The sequence below is a fragment of the Accipiter gentilis genome, chromosome 29, assembly GCF_929443795.1.
Source record: "Accipiter gentilis chromosome 29, bAccGen1.1, whole genome shotgun sequence".
Lineage (NCBI taxonomy): Eukaryota > Metazoa > Chordata > Aves > Accipitriformes > Accipitridae > Astur > Astur gentilis.
Window position 1 is genome coordinate 19,563,612 of NC_064908.1, and position 20,569 is coordinate 19,584,180.

A 20,569-nucleotide genomic window follows, 5' to 3' on the forward strand; every position below is an offset into this window, starting at 1 on the left:
AAGAATCCATTCTGTGCCTATTTTACCCACATCAGAAGAAACCTAAAAACCTTGCCAGTAATGCTAGGAAGTCACCAACAAAACATACAGCACACTGCATATCAAGACAGACTGTTCTTCAGCAAAACACTGAGCTTAAATACCTTCCTCAAGAAGATAACAAAGCTTAATTGTCCATCTGTGGACAAGCAGCCTATCAATCCACTACGATTATTCTCTGATGTCAATACAATCACTCTGTCTTAAACCAATTCAGACATTAATTTATTTAAAAATATTTATGTTTTGCTCTTTCTATTTGAATACATCTCACACCAAAAAAAGTGATATATCACAGCTCGGTCTTACACAAAAATGCCAGTGATCAGACTTGTGTCTGTTAAATATTTATTAGGGAACACAAAGTCACAGGCATCAAAATAAGGGACCATTTGTATATTTACTTTTCCAAGGCTATCATACAATGGTCTTCAAGCTGTTGAACATTTCCTACATGGATCAGTGTATTCCAAGTAGGTAGTGCTGCATTTAAACTTCATGCAGAGCACACAGTTTCTTTCAATAGCTCCCAAGCCCACAACCTTATCCTAGAGACAAAGACACGCTTAAGTGTTTATAATAAAGAAACCTGTGGAAAAACACTACTACTACCTGAGGAATTTTCTGCAGAATGCACAACACTGTTGGGAAAACAGATCAAGTCATGAATGCTTTCTGCTCCTCCTAGCCACACAAAATTCCTCAGTTAACATAGCACATTTTGTTTCTAAACTGAAGTGCATCCAGATAGTGAGGTATGGCAGGGCTTCTTACCTTATTTCCTGAATGCTACTCTAAAAATTTATGAGAGACTTGAAAATAACTAAGAACCATATTACTACAATAAAACAGGAAACAATATTTCACTTTTGATTTTTCAGACATACCTCATTATGCATTTAGGAATAACTGAAAACTACAATGGTAATCGCTGTCTCTCTCATATTAAGCCAGTAAACTACATTTTCAGTTTAAAAACTGTTAGTCTTTCTGATTCAGAGTTGGATCTTCCTCCATTACCTGCACTGAACTGTATCTTACTCCAGAGGTATACAATATAGTGTCTGTATTTCCATCTGTTACTGCTAGAGTAGGCTATAATTCCACCATCCCAAAATGTAAACAACTTAACACATACATTCTTTAACAGGACACCAAAAATTAAACAAGGCTTCTTGATAAACCTTTCACTGTCAGAAAACATAACAAATACATATGAAAAAGAATACATGTTCTTTATCTTAAGATCAGAACTTACTGGGCAAAGCCCATGTAGCAGCAGACTTCCTTAATATTCCATGCATCATCGGAAAGGAAAGAGTCCTTTGACTACATCTCTAGTGCAGGTTATGCTATAGATGTAACCAGATTAAGTTGCAAGCAGTTCAGTGGAGATGTATTGTATTACAGGAAGAGCAGAGAACTGGAAGTCAGGTTTTTCAAGTCATAACAAATAGGCTGTTGGTCTCCTGGTGCTTCACTTCCTAATCTGTAACCTGGACAGATACTTACCTGAGTTGGAGAACATGTGAAACACATTATCCAGAAAGCACTGAAGAGCCAGAAGTGCCCAAGTTAAAAAGTTTTACACAAAGAAACTTTTAAAAACAAAACAAAAAGGCAAAAAAGCAGCCAGTTGTTCCTGCTGCTTCCTCTATTATTGGAGTTATGCTAGAACAACAAAACTTGGCACCATATCAGGGAGTAGACTGGGATATAGAGCAAACAGATGTTTCACTCGGGAGAAAACTACATAATTGTATCAGGTTTGGCTGAGATAGAGTTAAATATCTTCCCAGTAATGTATATTGGGCTATGTTTTGGATTTGTGCTGAAAACACTGTTGACAACACGAGTGTTTTAGTTATTGCTCAGCAGTACTTACACAGCATCAAGGCCTTTCCTGCTTATCCTGCTGCCCCACCAGTGAGCAGGCTGGGGGTGCACAGGAAGCTGGGAGAGGGCCCAGCCGACCCCAACTGACCAAAGGGATATTCCATACCGTATCATGTCATGCTCAGCAAGAAAAGCTGGGGGAAGAAGGAGGACATTTGGAGTTACGGTGTTTGTCTTCCCAAGCCACTGTTACACATGATGGAGGCCTGCTTTCCTGGGGATGGCTGAACACCTGCCTGCCAATGGGAAGTAGTGAATGAATTCCTTGTTTTGCTTTGTTTGCACATGTGGCTTTTGCTTTACCTATTAAACTTCTTTATCTCAGCCAACAAGTTCTTTCACTTTTACCCCTTCCAATTCCCTCCCCCATACCACTGGGGGAGTAAGTGAGCGGCTGCGTGGCGCTGATCTGCCTACGAGGGTTAAAACATGACAATAATGGAAGATAATGGATCCTTAGAAAAGTTAGTTTGCTGGATAAGCAATAAAGTTTATAATTTGTGTATTAAACTGAAGGAGGCCCCCTAAGCTACATGGCTGTGGATTTGCATTCATGTGTTACAGGAACATATATTCACTTTTAATTGCTGAAAGCTTTGACTGCTAAATGCAACTTCACAACATCACAGTAACATAAATAATGAAATAGAGAGCAACTGCTGCCCACATTGGGCTTATTACTATTCCCTGCACTCACCCTACGTGCTCCCACCTCAAAAAGTCCAAATATATCCACTTCCTTCTATGAACATTCATATGCAACAGAATCAAATAACACTACAACTCTTATTTAAAAGGAAAGGAACCCATTCAGAGCAGTACAGTAACACATTATGAGGCTCAACTCACTCACTTGGCATTGCTTTCCACAGCTTCCTCCTTTGCTTCCATATCACTCTCACATTTTGTAGACTTGTTCTTTTCATCCATCCAGTCAGAGACATGTTTAAGGGCACATTCTACTGTTGATACCATGTTCTGGACAGCTTCAAGTTCCTCTGGAGATGGATAAATGGTTGAATGTTTCACCATTACATGGCGGTCATCATTAGCAAAAGATCGGATAGATCTCTGTTATGAAGTGGGAAACAGGGATGGGAAAAAAAGAACAAGGTTATTGGATTATCAATAGAAAGACATTGCCTAAATGGGAATCCTCCCCGACAGATGTAGGAAAGTGTTTTATGACAACCATTGCTTATAATCATGCAGGAATGATTTCTTATCTTTAAATAATTTTTAAAAAGAAAGAAAACAAACACCAGTGCAAAAATCAGCATTAAGCTGATAAAACATGGAAGACCTTGGGTGGGTTATGTGGCACCTAATATCTGATGCCTAAATTCAACTCTTCTAGAATCCTTTTATTGGCTACTAAAATGAATAGGCACATGTGGAGCGCAGTTCATGTTTAAATCTACCAGGCATATCTACAGCAATATTTATGTTTATGTCTACTTTAGGATGAGACAAATTGTGCTTTAGAGGTGCATTTCCCCACCAGCCCACATGTGACTACAGAAGTCTAGACTAGTGTATCAGATTAGAGGCTAGAGATATCTAAAAATTAAGCAAGCTGAATTTCATCTTTTGTTCTGTAGGTCCATCATAAGTGGAAGTTGTGACACTATGTGCATTAGTCACAAATCAGAAAATGGGAGAACTTAGGTCTAGGACTAGACAAAACTTCATACACCCATATACAGCTATGGGGATACAAAATAGGGTCAAGACCTGTAGGATGCATTACTCTGTTTGCAATGGCTAGAAATGGAGTTTCTACATCTTGTCCATTCATGACTTGCCCCCAACCCCAATCTTTTTCTCATTTTCATTGTTTTTCTCACTTCCCCCTGCTCCCCTGCCCCCTCCCCCCCTTCTCTTTGAGAAGAGGGCATGGTCTGGCTGGCTAAGTATACGGTTAGAGTGCTGAAGCAGGGGACAAAAAAACCCCACCTGAGTTTCATTCCCAGTTTCATTAAGCATCTGACTTCCCTCATCCTTTGACTAGCTTGTTTATTTAGATTAAGCTTTCAAAGCCAGCGAGAAATCACTTTGGCCCTGATCTTGCCTGAAGAAGCTACATCTCATGGACATACAAGCTGTGAGCAATAGCACTGAAAGAACGAGGGCCTTCCCTACCCTGGAATACTTGCAGAAATTCAGGAGTTCCTATATTTCAGCGATCTTTGTTGGCTTGTGTCAACCTTCACAACTGGATAGCTCAGAACAAAAAAAAATAAGCCAGGGTCCTTATCCCAAAAGGTAACCTCATTTCAAGGTATGGAAATTTAGTACACAAGTATCCCAGGGTGACAGCAGACTGCGTAAAGTATGGGGAAAGGAGGGCAGACAAGGAGAACATGGAGAAGATACCTATTTTGTAAAAGGCATCGATACTCTCCAAACACAACTTTGCATATTCTTGAAGTGCTGAATGCAGTCACCTCTCCACTATTTATGCTAGAGACAATGGCAACATACCTTAGAACAAGGCAATTAAGTAGCCATTCCTTTGTGGTTTTGTTACTGCTGCAGATGAAGTCATAGGCAATACATATTGCTGCCAGACACTTAGCAAACTGCACAGGGATTTACAAAGGCATGAATGAGGATGAGGATAGAGATAAACTGGTAAGAAAAGACTGAAATAATTTCTTTAAAAAAAAAAAAATAAAAAAAAAATCGAAAGAACAGGAAGAGATTAGAGTGCTAATTAAGAGTCTGCAGTGAAACTCAGAGTCCTAAACAGTATTGTTGAGGAAGGTAAACTTAAGCAGTTGGGTAACTTGTGCTAGGAAACTTATGGTTTGTCACACACTATCCAGATGAGACTTTTTTGATCTAAACAGTGACCCAGACCAGCTGCAATCACAGCACAGACCTCTGGCAAGAGCAGCTCTAAATCTTGTTCTCTATAGACACATCAATCACTGATGAAAGCCTCCCAGAACTTGGAATCATCAGCCAAAAACCTCTGTTCCTCCTAGACATTAAATACCTTAATTAGGTTTCATTTTCACTCCTACTTCACGGGTTTCTAACAGGACACACTCTTAATGACAAAAAGGGGTTGAATCCTTCTTAAGGAACTAGTCATGATTTCCTGGCTTATTGCATTCACTACATCCCTTCCATTGAAGGTCAATGTGACATCATTCCTTTCCTAACTTTTATGCTCCTCCCCACAGTTCAGGTAGTAAAAGAAACTCATCAGTTGGGGTCTGGTATTATCCCCAGTACTTTCATACGTTGCAAAATGCTTCCAGGAGGTCCCTCTTGTGGCTTATCTGCAACATGTATACAGAAAGAAGCTGCAGATCAGCAGTGAAAACTGACAAGCTGGATTTATTAACTCACCCCCACCATCTCTTATCTCATGAAATATCAGTTAGGGAAAACAGTAAAACAGGAACAAGTAACTCCTAATTTAGAAGACACTTGTTTTCTTTCCTAATGAAGAGGGACTGACAAGATCAATTCTTCATTACAATTTAGGCCAAAAATAATAGCAAAATGGGACACTTTAAAATACAATATATTGACAACTCTGCTTTCTCAAGTGTTCTTCCTCCCTTTGTGCTCTGTAATAGGTAAAAGTCTTGTCTTAGATCTTTTTTTTAATATATATAAACACACAGCCTATCAGCAACAATGAGCTACACAAACGTTAGAGAATGGTATTTAAAATTTACTGCATTTATTCTCATTTCTGTTCTCTCAGTAATAACCTTAGAGGACTTTAAAATACATAAATATGCTTAAACTGGTCTCCACAGGTATTTTTCAGGAACTGGGTAGGTTTATTGCCTTCTTGCGAACACATCTTCAGAATTTTACCATCACAATACTTCATACTCGCAAAGCTTTACAAATTCAACATCTCAGGCATTCCCAATTTGCAACCAATACCAGGTAGATTAGAAATGACTCCTTACTTAAAACAAATATACACCAAATATATTTGACTACACACATTTCATCTACTCTATTAACAAAGTGTGCAGAGAACCACATCCAATCACACGCACACAAATACGAATAATCAACACTTGCTTTTCTGTGGAAGAAGGTGTGAGGGGAGTATCAGCATTTGGTTATGCAATCTGCAAGTTCAAGGTCACTCGTGCTGTTTGCTACAGCTTGCTAATGCCAGTTTTATTAGAAAACCTTACGAGCATCCCCTTCATTCATATTTAATAATTCATGTAATGCAGGCTCACAAGACAACTCTCTGGTTTTAAGAGGCTGACAATATATCAAGCCTCATTTGCTTTGCTCAAAGCATGCAGTACCATCTCTAATTTAGTGCAAGGTCAGAAAATCCCCTTACTCTGGTTTTATCAGGCCCCATGCAAGACTGTCAGCAGAGAATATTTTTAATGACCTATGAAAGGTGACAAATACCTACCATGGTTTGTTAGTGTTTCAGCTCTCTCTCCCTCCCTTTCTCCTTTTCCCTCCTCCTTGGTGTCTTTGCTAAGCACTGTTTTGCCTGACAGAACCTCTTCATAAGCCTCTCAGTCCCTTGACAGCTCAAGAGTTCATACAGCCAAGATGCTCTGGGAATCACTTTCTGCAATTCACCTGCAAAAAGAGAGAAACAACTTGAAACCAGAAGAAACAGCATGTTAATTCCAATAAGTGTTCAATGCAGCACATTAAGTCAAACCACTGATTAAAGCAAGCAAGCTCCAAGATAGGGAGGCAGTCACTGAACCATTTATTCCTGAACAAGCAGATGTCACTGTGGAAAGCAACTCTTTGTAACGTGCCCACACATATGTAACGACTTTCCCATGCCAGTTAGAGCTTATCTCAGTGTGGTTTGTCAGCCACCTGGCAATCTAAGTTTCTGATATGAGGAAGATGGGAAATCCAATGTCTTAAATATGCTCTATATGAAACCAGCTCAAGAAGTCTCTATTTTTGTCGCATGCACATTAGGAATCAAAACGCGCTATATTTAATTATCAAAAAGTAATTATCTGTTGAAATCCCCAGTGCAGCCCTCAACCCGGAATGTGTCAGATGCTGTGCAACAAGAACTAAGACTTCAGGTGGCAATAACTCTAAGTTGTTATTTAAAGAGAGACGAGCGCATTATACCAAACTGAAGACGTAAGACTTGTGAGAATGTTCAGCTGACATCATCCACACCGCCTTTTCTGCCCTTGCACTGCATTTCACAGCACACAACATTTAAAAGATCCTGCAAGAACAGCCCTCTTGTACTAAACTAGGAAACAAACACCAGCACTGGCAGCATAAGGAACTGCAAATGAACACTCTGCAAGACAAGAGAAGAGCAGAATAACAGAGCAGGTAACATGAGAGAGAGGAAAGCATAAGCTCATTGAATAGCAAGACACTCTAGTCCTTGCAGAAAATTCCTGTTTTCCTTTCACTGCACATATTGTTGCATCAGCGTTTCAGCAACGTTTTGAAGCAACTGAAAACCCAGTCAGTAAATTTCTGCAGACTGACACACACACTCAAATGTTTTCCTTTTCTCCTATATGCCAATCCTCCTTCTCCAGCAATATGTTGCACATTGTCTGTCAGAGAATCCTGACATTGTTAGAGATTAAAAGCATGTTTGGCAACAGCAGAGGGATAGGCGAGATTACTTGAAAGCTGAGTAGATGCTTAAACCTCAGGGGTGTGACAGGGAATAATTAAAATGTTGCATCCCATAGAGATTTGAAAATGCCAGGGGAAACATGACAACAAATCCTGCTTCACTATTTTCCTAGTTAAGAAGAAATGAAGCACTTTTACAGAACCAATAGCTTTGGCAGCAAGTGCCTAATAGTTTTTTGTTTGTATCTCACACCACTGAATTTAGGATGTAGAATTGGGTAAGACAAAAAGCAGCCAGACAAGAACACTGTGCAGGGGTCTGTCTGCTCCCACAGCTAAAGACTGCCATGGAATAAACCCCAAGAGAGTTAGATACAGTCATACTAAATATACTTGGGAAAAGCAAGCTAATGAAAATCCTGAAAGGACCTCACTTCTTTATCACAAAGGCGATATACCATACCAAGGTATATTAACACTCTACCAAATTGCTCCCCAGAAGTGATCAAGGAAGGGGATGTTCTTTCACAGGACCAGATTCTTCTCTTACAAGATCCTGAAAGCCAAGCAGAGGCAGCTGGGAGGAAAAATAAGCAAGATTACTGCTTTGGCAGTATTTATTCTATGAGCTAGTCATAAGCTCTTCCACATTTAATGGCCTTTCACCATCTCCAGAAGTCACCAGACTCTTTATGAGGTCTTTTTGTTTTGCTTTTCTATAATAATAATATGCTTTCGAGTCAGCAGATGGCAAGCTAGAGAGACTTTTATGAGACATGTTTCTAGATGATCTATCTACTTCAAATTAGTCCTCTCTTCAGACTAAATTCCAGCTATCTTCACATACTCTTCTTCCCTGTGACTCCTACATTTCACATTTTCAGTTTGCTATCTTCTCTGGTAACTGTAATTTGGCAATTTCAGGCAGAGAGAAGGGCACCGGAATGTGTTGCTGACTTCAGCATATGCCCAGTACAATGTCTCTAGACTCCAAGCAACTCTACAGCCTGGCCTCCCTCCGAAGACTACTGCAAGCTGTTGCTTATCAGCTTGTACCGTGTATTGAAAGCAGATGGACAAAGATAGCTGGCTGAGCAAATTCTGGTGCTTCAGTAAATTGCTGAGCAGACTGTTGGCTAGAGGGTAAGTCTGCAAACTACCTCACAAGCTCTGGAAACAGACATACCTCAGTATTCTGGATGTGCTGAATGCTTTTTAATGTTCTTCGAAAATCTGAAACAGACTGAAAATAAGTGTTTCACAGCTATGATGGGGGTTAATCTTCTACTGGACAGATGAAGCAAAACCACCAATACCTCTCAATACTCTGCCTTAAGCAGGTAGTAACCATCTTGTTTTCAAGACAGTTGCAAGTTTCAGTGACAAGTAAAAGTTCTTGGATGAAGGTATTTACGAGTTGGATTCTACCTGCCCTTTTTCTCAGCAGTGAATGACTGAGGTCAGGGCATATACAGCTAAATTATGAAAGGATCTTTATTATAAAACTCAGAGAGCTGAGGAAAAAAATAATCCTGAAAGTTGTGCTGAAGCTGATGTAAAATGTCTTTCAATAACATCCTAAGAATGTTTCACAGTAATGCGCACAGGAGTGAAAGCCTAATATAGTTCAGACTTTGAGAGAAAATTTTCAACAAAAGCACTAAACAGGAGGGAGTTTACTATAAAAGTGCAGACACAATACACAGAACAAAGTACATTTGACAGCATGCAGAATTAAATTAAGGAAAACTAAAATCAAATCTGCTCCAACCATATGGACTAAGGCAGCAGAACATAGCTCAGTACCAAACACATCAGAAAGCATTATGTGAAGTGAGCAGCAATTCCATAAATCCAACACTCTCATTTTACTACCAGGCTATAGCAGGATATTTGTCCCTGCATCCTCAGGGAAGTAACAGCTGATGCCCAGACTAAAAAGCACAATATTAAAATGCATGGTTGTCTTACCCAGGGGCTGCCACCCACACTTGCAAGAAAATTTCTAGGAAAAGCTACTAGCACTACCAAGACCTTGGTGACCTTGAGAAAGTCACTTTACCTCTGCATCATGTGGCCCTAAACTGTAAAACGAGTAAATACTTGCTGTCTCCAAACCAGGTCACAGGGGAGCTGAGTAGAGTCTGCAGTGTGGTTTAAAGTCACTGGGGATTTGACACATTAGAAATGTTATTAAAACACCATGACAGTCTAACAATGTTTCCATTAAACATCCCATCCTTCACAGAGGAAGTTTATGCTTTGGCACAAGATAAACAATGAAAAGAATTTCAGATGAGGCCTTTGTAGTAGGATATATTCCTGCATCTGGCAGTTGTGTTCCCAAGAGACAGACATTTAAACAGCCAGAAGTAATGAATATGCTTAGCTACCTTTGAGTGCTTGTGAACAGAAAAGTGAAAAAGCAGGAGAAACAGGTACTTAGGCTCCACAGGGACTGAAATGTAACATCAGAATCAGGGAGCTGTAAGCCTCTAGAAAGGAAGCATGAACTACGTTTGGCATCCTGATATCCCCTCACAGCACTAAGTGGTACCTTGCATGGAAGTGTTACCAGTGCAATACAGAAGAGGAAACCAGGGCCACTGGACTCCAGTCCTCCGAACCCCCACTTCAATGAGCTGCTGTTTAGGCACCTGGCCAGGCCAAGCAGAATACCATGAAAATTGGTTTTAAATGCTATATCAAGAAGGCACATGCCAAAAATATTCAACTGAAGCATTAAAAACACCCTCCACCCTCCCAATCCACCCTTATACCAGTATCTGCCCATGAGAACTACAGTTTACAGTGCACACCACCCTAAAATCACTCAAAGTTTGTTAACAGAACAGCAAGAACAACGAAGGTTGCTAATAACAAACCAGTGAGTACCTAACACAGCCTGAGGTGTATCAGACACAGTAATAGAAAAGAACTGGAATTTATATCCTTTTTTGTCAGCCTTAAAAGTCAGAATAAGAGGCTTACAACTTTAAATTGGAAGTTAAAATAAACTTCTGCTTTGCATTTGGGAGACAGGTAATTTTTCGTGACACCATACAAAGTGCTGCTGAAAATATGTTGTGTTTTTCTGCAGTATAATTTTATTGCTGGCCTTCTGCCAAGAGCCTTTCTGGCAGCATCTCCCACAGTTGGAAACTGTGTATCTGGGTCAGAAAAGACAAGCGCTTTTCAGAACAGCTCAATACATTTGGCAGAGATGCTGATATTGTAATTGAACTCTTTCAGCAACTCTTTTTATGATGTACCCAGACACCAAACAAAACAAGATCTGCAATGTTGATTAATGTCAAAATAACTGACAGAGAAATATCAAAATAGTTTTCCCTCATGTTAAAAGTATCAACAAACTGAGGGGAACAGATAAGAAATACAATTCACAATGATTCACTGAGGAGCATGGGGCAGAGAAATCTGCAATGTATGACTGACCTTCTACTTATGCAGATATTTACTATTTTAAATCCAAACTCCCTGTACGCTGTACAGAATCGGTTTCTTCATTTTTCACCACCATATGAAGAGAAATCCTTGCCACTCACAATCATATAAGCATTCTGTAAAGAAGTGCGATTGTAACACTAGGATACATATTTAATAAGACTCAGGCTGCTTCCAACAATACGCTCAGCATTCAATTTCACCTGGAGACTGTATATTCATAGGAGTTTTATTATTTTCCAAGTAATGCAATTCCTGGCAAAGTTGCATCTGGGTTAGCCTTTAGAAGACCAGAATTTTCCAGCCAAATGAATAATTACAAAGCAACACTACAGTTAAAAGCTGGAAAGGTACTTCCTCTGGCAAATTCTTACAATTCATACAACAAATACTTGAGTCTAGTATTACTCCTGCCTGTTTAGTTCTCACAACATTTTGAGAAAAGGCTCCTGTGCTCAGAAATCTCTTAGGAGTAGCCTCTGTCAGGTAGCCCCAACACTCAGCTTTAACAAGTACCAAAGAGAGGGTAGGCACATACTTGATAAACAGATCTGGAATCACGGCACCTGTGATCAGCAGGATGGAGGACTCAAAGTAATCTTCCAGGGCCTAGAGCTCTGCCAATGCTCACAGTGCAAGGAAAACAGCTGCCCATTTGTCAACATGGAGGAAGCTACTGGAAGAGCTCCTAGAGAGAATTCAGCTGTGCCAAGGAGGACAAGCATGGACAGAGAACTTGGAGACCCTTGGTTCAAGGATGCAACAAAGCACTTGCAACTAAAAATGGGTGAACACATGGATTCCCCTCCAGATTGTAGAGCAAGGAATGAAAAAACAGCTAAAATAAATCACACTGGTAAAGTAATTAAAGTAGTTGAAGAATTAGAGCCAAACAATCAGTTGATCTAGATTAATGTATGAAGATAAAAAGAAACAAGGATATGCAGAGCATAGCTCATATTTTTAGCTCTTGGAAAGAGGGTGAAGAAAAGATGGTCTAAGGGGAAATCATCACTAGCTTAACAGGAAGCTAGGAACACAGAGGCACAGTATAAGCATACATACAAGTAAGCAATCATTTGAAGAAGAAAATGCTGTATTTTATATAGACCCACACCATCCAACCTCAGAAAGAAATACACATTAGTAGAAGTAACTGTAGATATCAAATTATAATGTATAAAAAAGAAAAATAGTTTTGGAAGGAATATAAATCCTTTTCCTTTAGGATTTAAGCTACTATTCACTACTGAGGACAGGAAGATACACCAAACTCACCAAGCGGTCTTCAGAGAAGCACACCAGTTGTAGTCCTCAAGGTATTTTTTACATATATCTCTCTCTCCAGACTTCTATACGGCCTCATGTTCCCTGGCATCTGCACAATAACCACACACCAGTCACAGCTAGTGCTACAAAGGGTCTCTAATTAAATAATTTTGAAAATGCCTTCATCTCTTGGTATGGATGTCAAGATGCAAGACAGTAGAGACAGACCCAAGTAAAAAAAAAAAAAAAAATTAAAAACTGGCTGTTGACACTTAAATAACAAACTGACACATGAACATTAATAGTTTAATGTATTTCCTGCTCAACCAGTCAGAAACATCCAAAACTGAACTGCCTGTAAAACTGAGCACTATAGAAAACAAAACATCTTACAGGGAGCTGTTCTTGGCAGATGTCTTAAAAAAAAATAAAAAAATCACAATTAGATAGTACATAAATCATTAATAGCAAAGTATTCATTTGAGACAAGGCAGAAACCACCACTGGATTCTCAATGTCTGTGAAATGTTAAACTGATTTCTGACTTCTAACATCCTAACATAGGCATTCCTGCTCTTCTGGCTAAACTGGACAATGGAAACCTGATGCTACTTTGCAGTACACACCCGTTTGTGAAGCAGTCGTAATTTGACATCTACACTCAAAATCTCAATATCATCTGAAACTCCTAACACAGACTGTATTCATTTACAGTTGAAGAATTAACTAAATTAATAAAAAGGATTACATTACACTGAAATGACACTCACCATCTGCAATGTCATTTTTCCAGAGACAGAGCTGGTTTAAGCCAAATTCTGGATCTATGCCTGAAGTTACATCATATTCTCCAAAAGAGAATCACAGTTCTACCTCCTCAACCACACAGTGCAGTTTAGTGCCACGCTGGGCTTCTCACAACCCAAGCCTTGTCCTGCATTCGCATCCCAACACTAAAGCTTTATATGCCTTCAAACTCCTAGACACTTTGCATGTCTGTATCATTTGTGTCCACTTCCTCACATGCAAGGCTTTCGTTGCTCCAGAACCACAGGGAAGCAGCCACAATGTTGAAGAAACTAAGAACAGGGACATTCCTTCCCTAGCACCCTTCAGCTTAACTGAAATAGCTGCAGTGCCCCAGTTTCTTTCCTGCTATGATTCATATCCCATAGACTGCAGGTTGACCTAAGCTGCAGCCTACCAACTAACTACATTTGACACACACAACCAGGATGGGGAAAAGGCTGGCAAAATGCCACTCTTCCACCAAGAAGAATATGTCTTCTACAGAACTGTGAGGCCAAAGGCATACACATGGAAAAGGCTGGAAATCATGGCATTCCCTCCCTATGTTGGTAATAAATAAAGGGGGGGGGGGGGGGGGGGGGGGAAGAGACCGAAGAACAAACTGTCCTACAGTAAAACTAGATCTACTTGTGTTGGTGGTTTGCACTTTTCATCAATTCCATGAGGCAACAGCAAAACATGTTTGACATGTTTGCTTTATTAGCTGTTCCCTGTTCTGCATCTCAAGCTAATACAGATCTTGGTAATTAGTAAGATGAAAGAGAAAAGCAACATGGATCCTAAAGCTCTGTGTTGTAAATAAAACAAATTTAGTAATTCTTTCTTACAAGTAATACAATGTAAATACTATATTGGAGATTCACATTTTTTCTAATGTTTACCTAAAGTTTCAATTTCAAAGTATAAGAAGTTTTTAAGAATAAATGCTATTCTTCTTACTAAAATTTCAGCAACCCTTAATGTTGAAATTTAAACAACAGTTTCTCCCCTAGAATTTCTTCCCCCATGTCATTATGTAAAGAAGCTGGCATTTTCAGTATTGCAAATCCACACTGGCTACTGTGCACATCTGCCTTTCAGCCAGTTTAAACATTCATGACTCTCCACTTAAATGCATTTTCTAGTATGTCAGTCTTGCTGCTTCAGTGACTTTTTTTTTTTTAATTAAAGAGAGAAGATTTAAAAGGATTTGGAAAAGACAACCACTAGACTCTGCAAGTATTGTGCAAAGAGCTCGTGCTCTCAGCCAATACACACCCTCCATGAGACTTTTTACCATGTTTTAGTTCCACTATGACTACTGAACAAGTTGAAGTTAATTTTTTACTTCCTGTTCAGTTGGCTATTTTGTCAAAGAACATCTTGTCAAAGGTTCTAGGTTACTAAAAGCTTCTTTAAGGGTTTTTTCTTGCCAACTCTCATCTATCCAACCCTGTTATTTTCAGTTTGTTTCTCTCTTATTCTCCTGTGTCTTAGATTATTATTTCCAGGGAAGTCTGAAGCTCAACATCACAACATGGAATGCCACAGAAGCATCTGAAACAAAACCTGTAACAATGATCTTGGGCTGTTTTGGAAACAAAAGCCTCCTCTCTTGAAATGTTCTTCCTTCACAATGCTGCAGATACTATCCATACAGTCTCACTAGCCCAGAGGAGCAGAATCCTGTCTGTTGGCTGCTGCACCACTCAGGTCTTCAGTCCCAACTGCAAGGGCCCACTGCAGCCCTCAGCTACAACAAAACAGAACCTGCCATTTAATTAATGAATTTCTTCCACATGACTGACTTGAAATTGATTTTATAAGTCATTCACATAAAGAGGGTAAAGGGGGATTTTTAGTAGAATTGTTTCTAAAAAGCACACGTTCCAAAAAAACAGTATTCAAACACCAATGAATCAGTGTTAGTAATGGAAACATTCAGAGTGAGAAGAATGGTAGAAATACTATTTGCCAGGCAGAAGCTATCAAATGTGATTCAGAATATAGTACAAGAACACCTACAACAGAAAGCAATGGGGATATCTCTCTAGGGAAGAGTACCCTGGCTGCCATCGATTTTCAGCTTCAGAATGCAATTACTTACTTCAACTGCACCATAATGTTACCAAAAGATTTGAATTAGTTTATTTAGGCATGAAAGCTAGCAACAATATCCATAAAGAAAGTAAAAAACACGACCACACCAATGCATTAGATGGCAGAGAAAGAACTGTTGGTCTGATATTAGTGACTTAAGTCCACTGTTTATGCCTTGCACAAGATTTTGTAGTAGGAAGTCCTAGCTTGGCTAAGAGGAAGAAGAGGAGCCACAAACATATTTAGAGATTTACAAAAACTAATATAAATAAAAATCCTATTTCCCTGGAAAACCCTAAGAGTCTAAAAATATTTTAAACTGGCTGAATCCAGCATCTTCTTGCCTCAGCAGATCTACGCTGCATGCATGCGCTGTCAGATCTGCCAACTTAAGTTGCAAATCTCATCTATTATTCTTCTCTCCAGTTAGCACAGCACAGCTATATAAAAGGAGGAAAAAAAAAAAAGATAACTTTAGCAGGGACCATAAGTGGTGGCAATACTCAGTCTGAAGTCCACAAGCCAGGTTGCAAAATTAATTTCTCAGTGTAAGTTATATCTGTCAGTCCCATCCTTAGTAATGAATTCCACAGCCTTTTTTGTTTGCTTATTTTCAATATGATACTGAAATTAAGAAAGTTATCAAAATTATGTTTAGATATCTGTATCACTATATTCTTCAACGTCTTCAGAGAACACACTGTGTAAGTAATAGATCTTAAGAAGTTACATTCAATTTTTTTATCTTTTGAATTTCAAAATTTTAGTTGGGGGGGAAGAAGCTATCACTATAAATCTACCAATCCCACCTGGATGTCATTTTTAAGAACATGGACATAACTTCACAGGTTTGCTCTCCTTTCTTTAAATTTCATATAGGGCTATGAATTAGTTTAATCTCTCTTCATAGATAGTGATGTAATCTCTAGTGTGCTACTGTACTCATAACAGCATGAAAGACATTTTTAGTTAATTTGTTAATAGAATGCTTCCGCAGTCTTTGCCATTCATCACGAAATAATCAACATCATGCCTTGTTCTCCCTGTTAACATTAAGCAACACATCTCTGAACAGCAAAATATAAGTCTATGATCAACATCAGTGTCTTGGAGGCAACATGCCTGCCGCAAGCCACAGGAACCCCGTTTTTAGTGCGTTTGTGGAGGTTAACATGACATCCAGGTTAGGAAACACAAGTGCATGATGGCAAGCTGCTGCAACTTCAGTGTAGAAGAGGGTGCATACCCGTTTTTCTCCGAGGGAAGCAAACAGACAGTGCAATCAATAGCAGCATTCAAAATGGTCTCAGCTTTGCAGGGAGATCGATTTACAACAAAACTCTCACTTTCTCCCAAAAGCTCCTTCATACACTATAGTTGCTAAAAGTAACACTTGAAATTACTATCAGGGGAAACACTAGAGAAAAACAATCTAGATTAGTTTATTTTGGGTCATTAACTGCATTTTGTGTCTAGCTACTTCAGTTCCCCCGGTAACAGGAAACCCGCTCTTCCTAAAAGCAACATTGATGGGATTTATTTTATTTTATTTTTCAAAGGAAGGTGCACTTGGAAAGCCACAACCTGTCAGGGAAGGAAAGTGCACAGTTCAAGATGCAGAGGGCAGGATCAAAACCAGAATTAAAAGACAACAACTATACAATTGACGGTATTCTCCTAAACTGGGCAATAGGATATAAAACCTTTCATCCCTCAGTGAGAAGTTATGAGGAAGCTAGATTAGAGTCTTAATGTTTTTATTGCCTGCTTAGCCACCTATATAAATCTGTGTCCATGTCACACCACCATCATCATTGAGGATACCACAGCAAGGAAAACAAGAACCAAAGGGACATGAACATTGAACTCTGCTCTTGACAGGACAAAAAACCTGCTTGACTTTCAGAGTCTAAAACTATACTTTTAGTGGTAAAAGAATGTCAGATTATAATGCTGCGAGTCTAGCTTATTCCACAGGTCAAAAAAAATTCAACCCTAAAACCTGAAACTTTTGTGTTGAGAAAAATCCTTTAAAAAAAAAAAAAGCAAGCAGTGCATAGATGTGTTGCTCTGTGCACTGAAAGAGCACTTGCTTCTGCTGTTTTACAAGTTCTTCTATTCACTTTGCATGGCTCCTCTATTGTGGAAACAAAAGTCTCTGTATTGGGCCTTGTCAGTGATATTTGGAAACTCTACACTTACTGCAACAGACCATTCAGAGGCCAGTAAGAACCATTTTTTAAAAGTTAGTTCACCATTAATTAACTGCAGAAATACAGTAAAGAAAACAATAACAAGGTGAAACAACATTCTTCCAAAAGCTTTTTGCTTGTTTTGAGAGAAACAAAAAAGGAAATAATTAAACCTAGCTAACACTTTTTCACTTAGCATTTTGTTCTAAAGCATTTAGAACTCTCACACTGCAGGACCAGGAAAAAAAAAAAAAGCCAGAACCCCTAGTGCAGAACTCTCTCAACACAAGAAAAGGTTGTCCCTGAAATTCAGTGGACAAATACTACCAGACAGTTTCATGCTTTACCGAGACAAAATCCACAAGTTAAATTTAGAATGATGATTTCTGCAGGCACTCAGATGATTCTGTTCTAAATCTTCTAGAAATTGCAAATTAGAACTTGGCAGACTTTAAACTGACCCAGCATGTGTCTTCTGTAATCCAAGTGATTCTGTCCTATTACTCTGCAAAACTGTTAGGAAAAAAAATCATGCCTTTCAACACATGGTTTCAGACAAGTGACAGAGACATTCCATTTATCTCAGTGCTAAGAACAAAACTTAAGTAGTGTTTTCTCCTCTTGGAATATCGCCATGGAAATTAAACGTTAATAGAGGAATCAAAGTTATCTCCATTGGAGAATAAGCATAGTTTGCTGAATAATACACTTACATAACTGTATTAATTCAGAGTGATTGTGGTAATTTTTTTCCATTTACCATGGGGAGAATATATTGCATTTCTGGACTCTGATCTCATTTTAAATACTGCAACTAGATATTCAGCAAAATATGCAGGTGTCACCAAGCTGTTCTGTGGAAGCAACTGGCAATCCCTGCAAGTTCACTAGCATTGTCTCTACAGCCACTCAAGAGATTAAGGTTTTTTGCAACACCATGAACAATAAATTGAATGAAACAGCTCAGAGGTTACAAACCAAAGCGATCTGGGAAACCACTTCTCCATCTACTGATAGAAAGTACTATCCAACGTTGCATTGCTAACCTGTGGGAGATAGCAATCTTCAGGTTTGACTTAACAGCAGAGACTAAAAAACATCACTCAGTCTCTTCCATTTTGAATGCAGTATCAAGCTTCAACATGCTTTTATTAGCAAAAAAATATCAGACCTTAGCTACACACACAGGGATTTCACAACACTTCATAAACTTTACTTCTCCAATTGCTGTAATAAGTGTAAATGTTATGCTGTTTGCATTTAGAAGAGACTCCACTGTCTGATGACTTAAGTAGCTTGCCCAATGCCATAGTAAATCAGTTGTAGGACTTAGAAAAGTAGTTTTCCATTTACTATACACATCAAGCATGGAGTATGCTCTCTCACCCACTTTCTAGCTTTCCACCTTTACTTTGTCTTCTTTAGTTGAATTTGAACACACACTGCATTGCTAGCTGCTTTTGCCATTCAATCTCTCCCTCGTAGGGCCACAACCATGCTTCTTCATAGGTCAGCCTGGCAAACTCTCATATTAAATGCTTGACAACAATTACCTGTAGATTCATGAGATTCAAACTAGCAATTCAATATCTGAAAATAGTGTGATTAAACTCAGGAATCTAACTCAGAATGTGTCCTATTTTCAGGCATCAAATTTTTTGAGCACTCCACTCTTTTGAAAGTTAAACTGACATGGACTCAGGAACCTAACGTGTCTTTTTCAAAAGAGGACAATGGAGCAGGACACACACAGTCTGTTCTCAGGAACAACAGGAGCCAGAAATATAAGAACATTTCAGGACACTAGCAAGGTATCTGAGCCATTATGCAAGATAAGGGGAAGCTTTGCAGCCCCACTCTATAAAGCAGCCCACTCCTGAGCATCAAACATCTCACTCTGTGGACACCAAATTCTAGCATATTGTTTGGTTTTGAAGGAAAAAAAAACAAACACCAAAGGCAGTTGTCTTTGCCACTTGGCGTTTCTAAAGCTCTATGCAGCATAGGAGCAGGCTACGGAGGATAAGAGTTCATTCTTCTCTCTCTCTCTCTTAAAAAAACAAATGAACAACAACAACAAAATCAACCAATCAAAAAAAACCCCCCAGCCTTCACACTAGACATTAGGTAGCCACCTAAAACGCCCCAAAACAAACAAAAAGGATGGAGGGTCTGACAGCATCTCTCTTACAAATCAGAAGAGAAATTGGCAACTCCTGGATGACCAGGAGTGCATATGTCATCACTTCCCCTGCTTGTACCCAAATCACACACTTCAAACAGTATCTCTTCAACCTTCTCCACACTAAGCTCCAGCCATCTAGTAGCAGTTTATAATTTCTGTGAGTTCATTCAGGATGGCTACTTTGATCCTACATTTGTTAACAAGGAGACTACAGAGTGTGTACTTCAATATGATGATCCCTACAACAGGCCCAACTCTGCCAAAAGGCCACTTTTCATCCCTATTGATACTCCTTTTGCCCCCTTCTAACTCCATCTTCTCTTAGGCTCCTAAGGAAGAAACAAAAGAAAAGCAAATGCACACATGTAACAAACATGTACTGCTTCCCTTGGGCTTCATGCATTCTGGATATTTGGATCTCCAGGCAAGTAATTTTGTCTCCTGTACAGCAAACAGAGGTCTAAAAGCTACCAACTTTTCTCCTTCCCCCCATACTAGTCTTAACAGCTACCCTGTTTAATTGCTTCTGTGCTGGAATATCTGCAAGCTGTTCTTGTGCTGCCAGTGCTCAACTGCTACAGAGAGACTGGCAAGAGGAAACCCAGTTTTGCGCTACTGCAGACTGGAAGTGCTGCAATGTGGAAGAACAGCAGAGAAGGCCCTATTAACCAACCCTGCATAAGTTCTGCCTGCTCTCCCCCTTCCCTCCAACATCCCCATTCTTTACGTATCAGGAAGAGAACAGCGAGTTTTTGCGACCTCATGACAAACTTAAAAGGTATTTTTCTTTCTCAACAAGTGCAGCCAAAATCCATTTTTCAATCTTTTCCACACTAATAACCTTTTCTCTACACACTTCTATGAATGACCACTACAGACTCGTTTTACAGTATATAGACTGTCAAATTTTCTGATCTGTTCCAACATTCTGAAATAGGAAGAAAACTTAAGACTGCCTTTTGTACATGTATATTATTGAACTACTATCCAATCTATCAACACAAATTCTACAAATGCACACAAAGTCTTTTCAGTAGATACTTCAAACTTT

At 39.2% G+C, this 20,569-nt stretch overlaps 1 protein-coding gene across 13 annotated transcripts in view; it reads right to left on the bottom strand.

Moving 5' to 3' along the window:
- STRBP (spermatid perinuclear RNA binding protein) overlaps positions 1–20,569 on the bottom strand; it is a 73,051-nt gene that overhangs the window by 40,878 nt on the left and 11,604 nt on the right. For 10 of the 13 annotated variants that reach the window (XM_049833185.1, XM_049833180.1, XM_049833172.1 and 7 more), the window contains exons 2-3: positions 6,347–6,522; positions 2,789–3,006 (exon numbers count right to left, since the gene is read on the bottom strand). In XM_049833185.1, coding sequence (XP_049689142.1) covers positions 2,789–3,006; positions 6,347–6,349 — 221 coding nt within the window. In that variant the 5' untranslated portion in view covers positions 6,350–6,522. The other 3 variants (XM_049833174.1, XM_049833178.1, XM_049833177.1) reach the window with 3 other exon arrangements.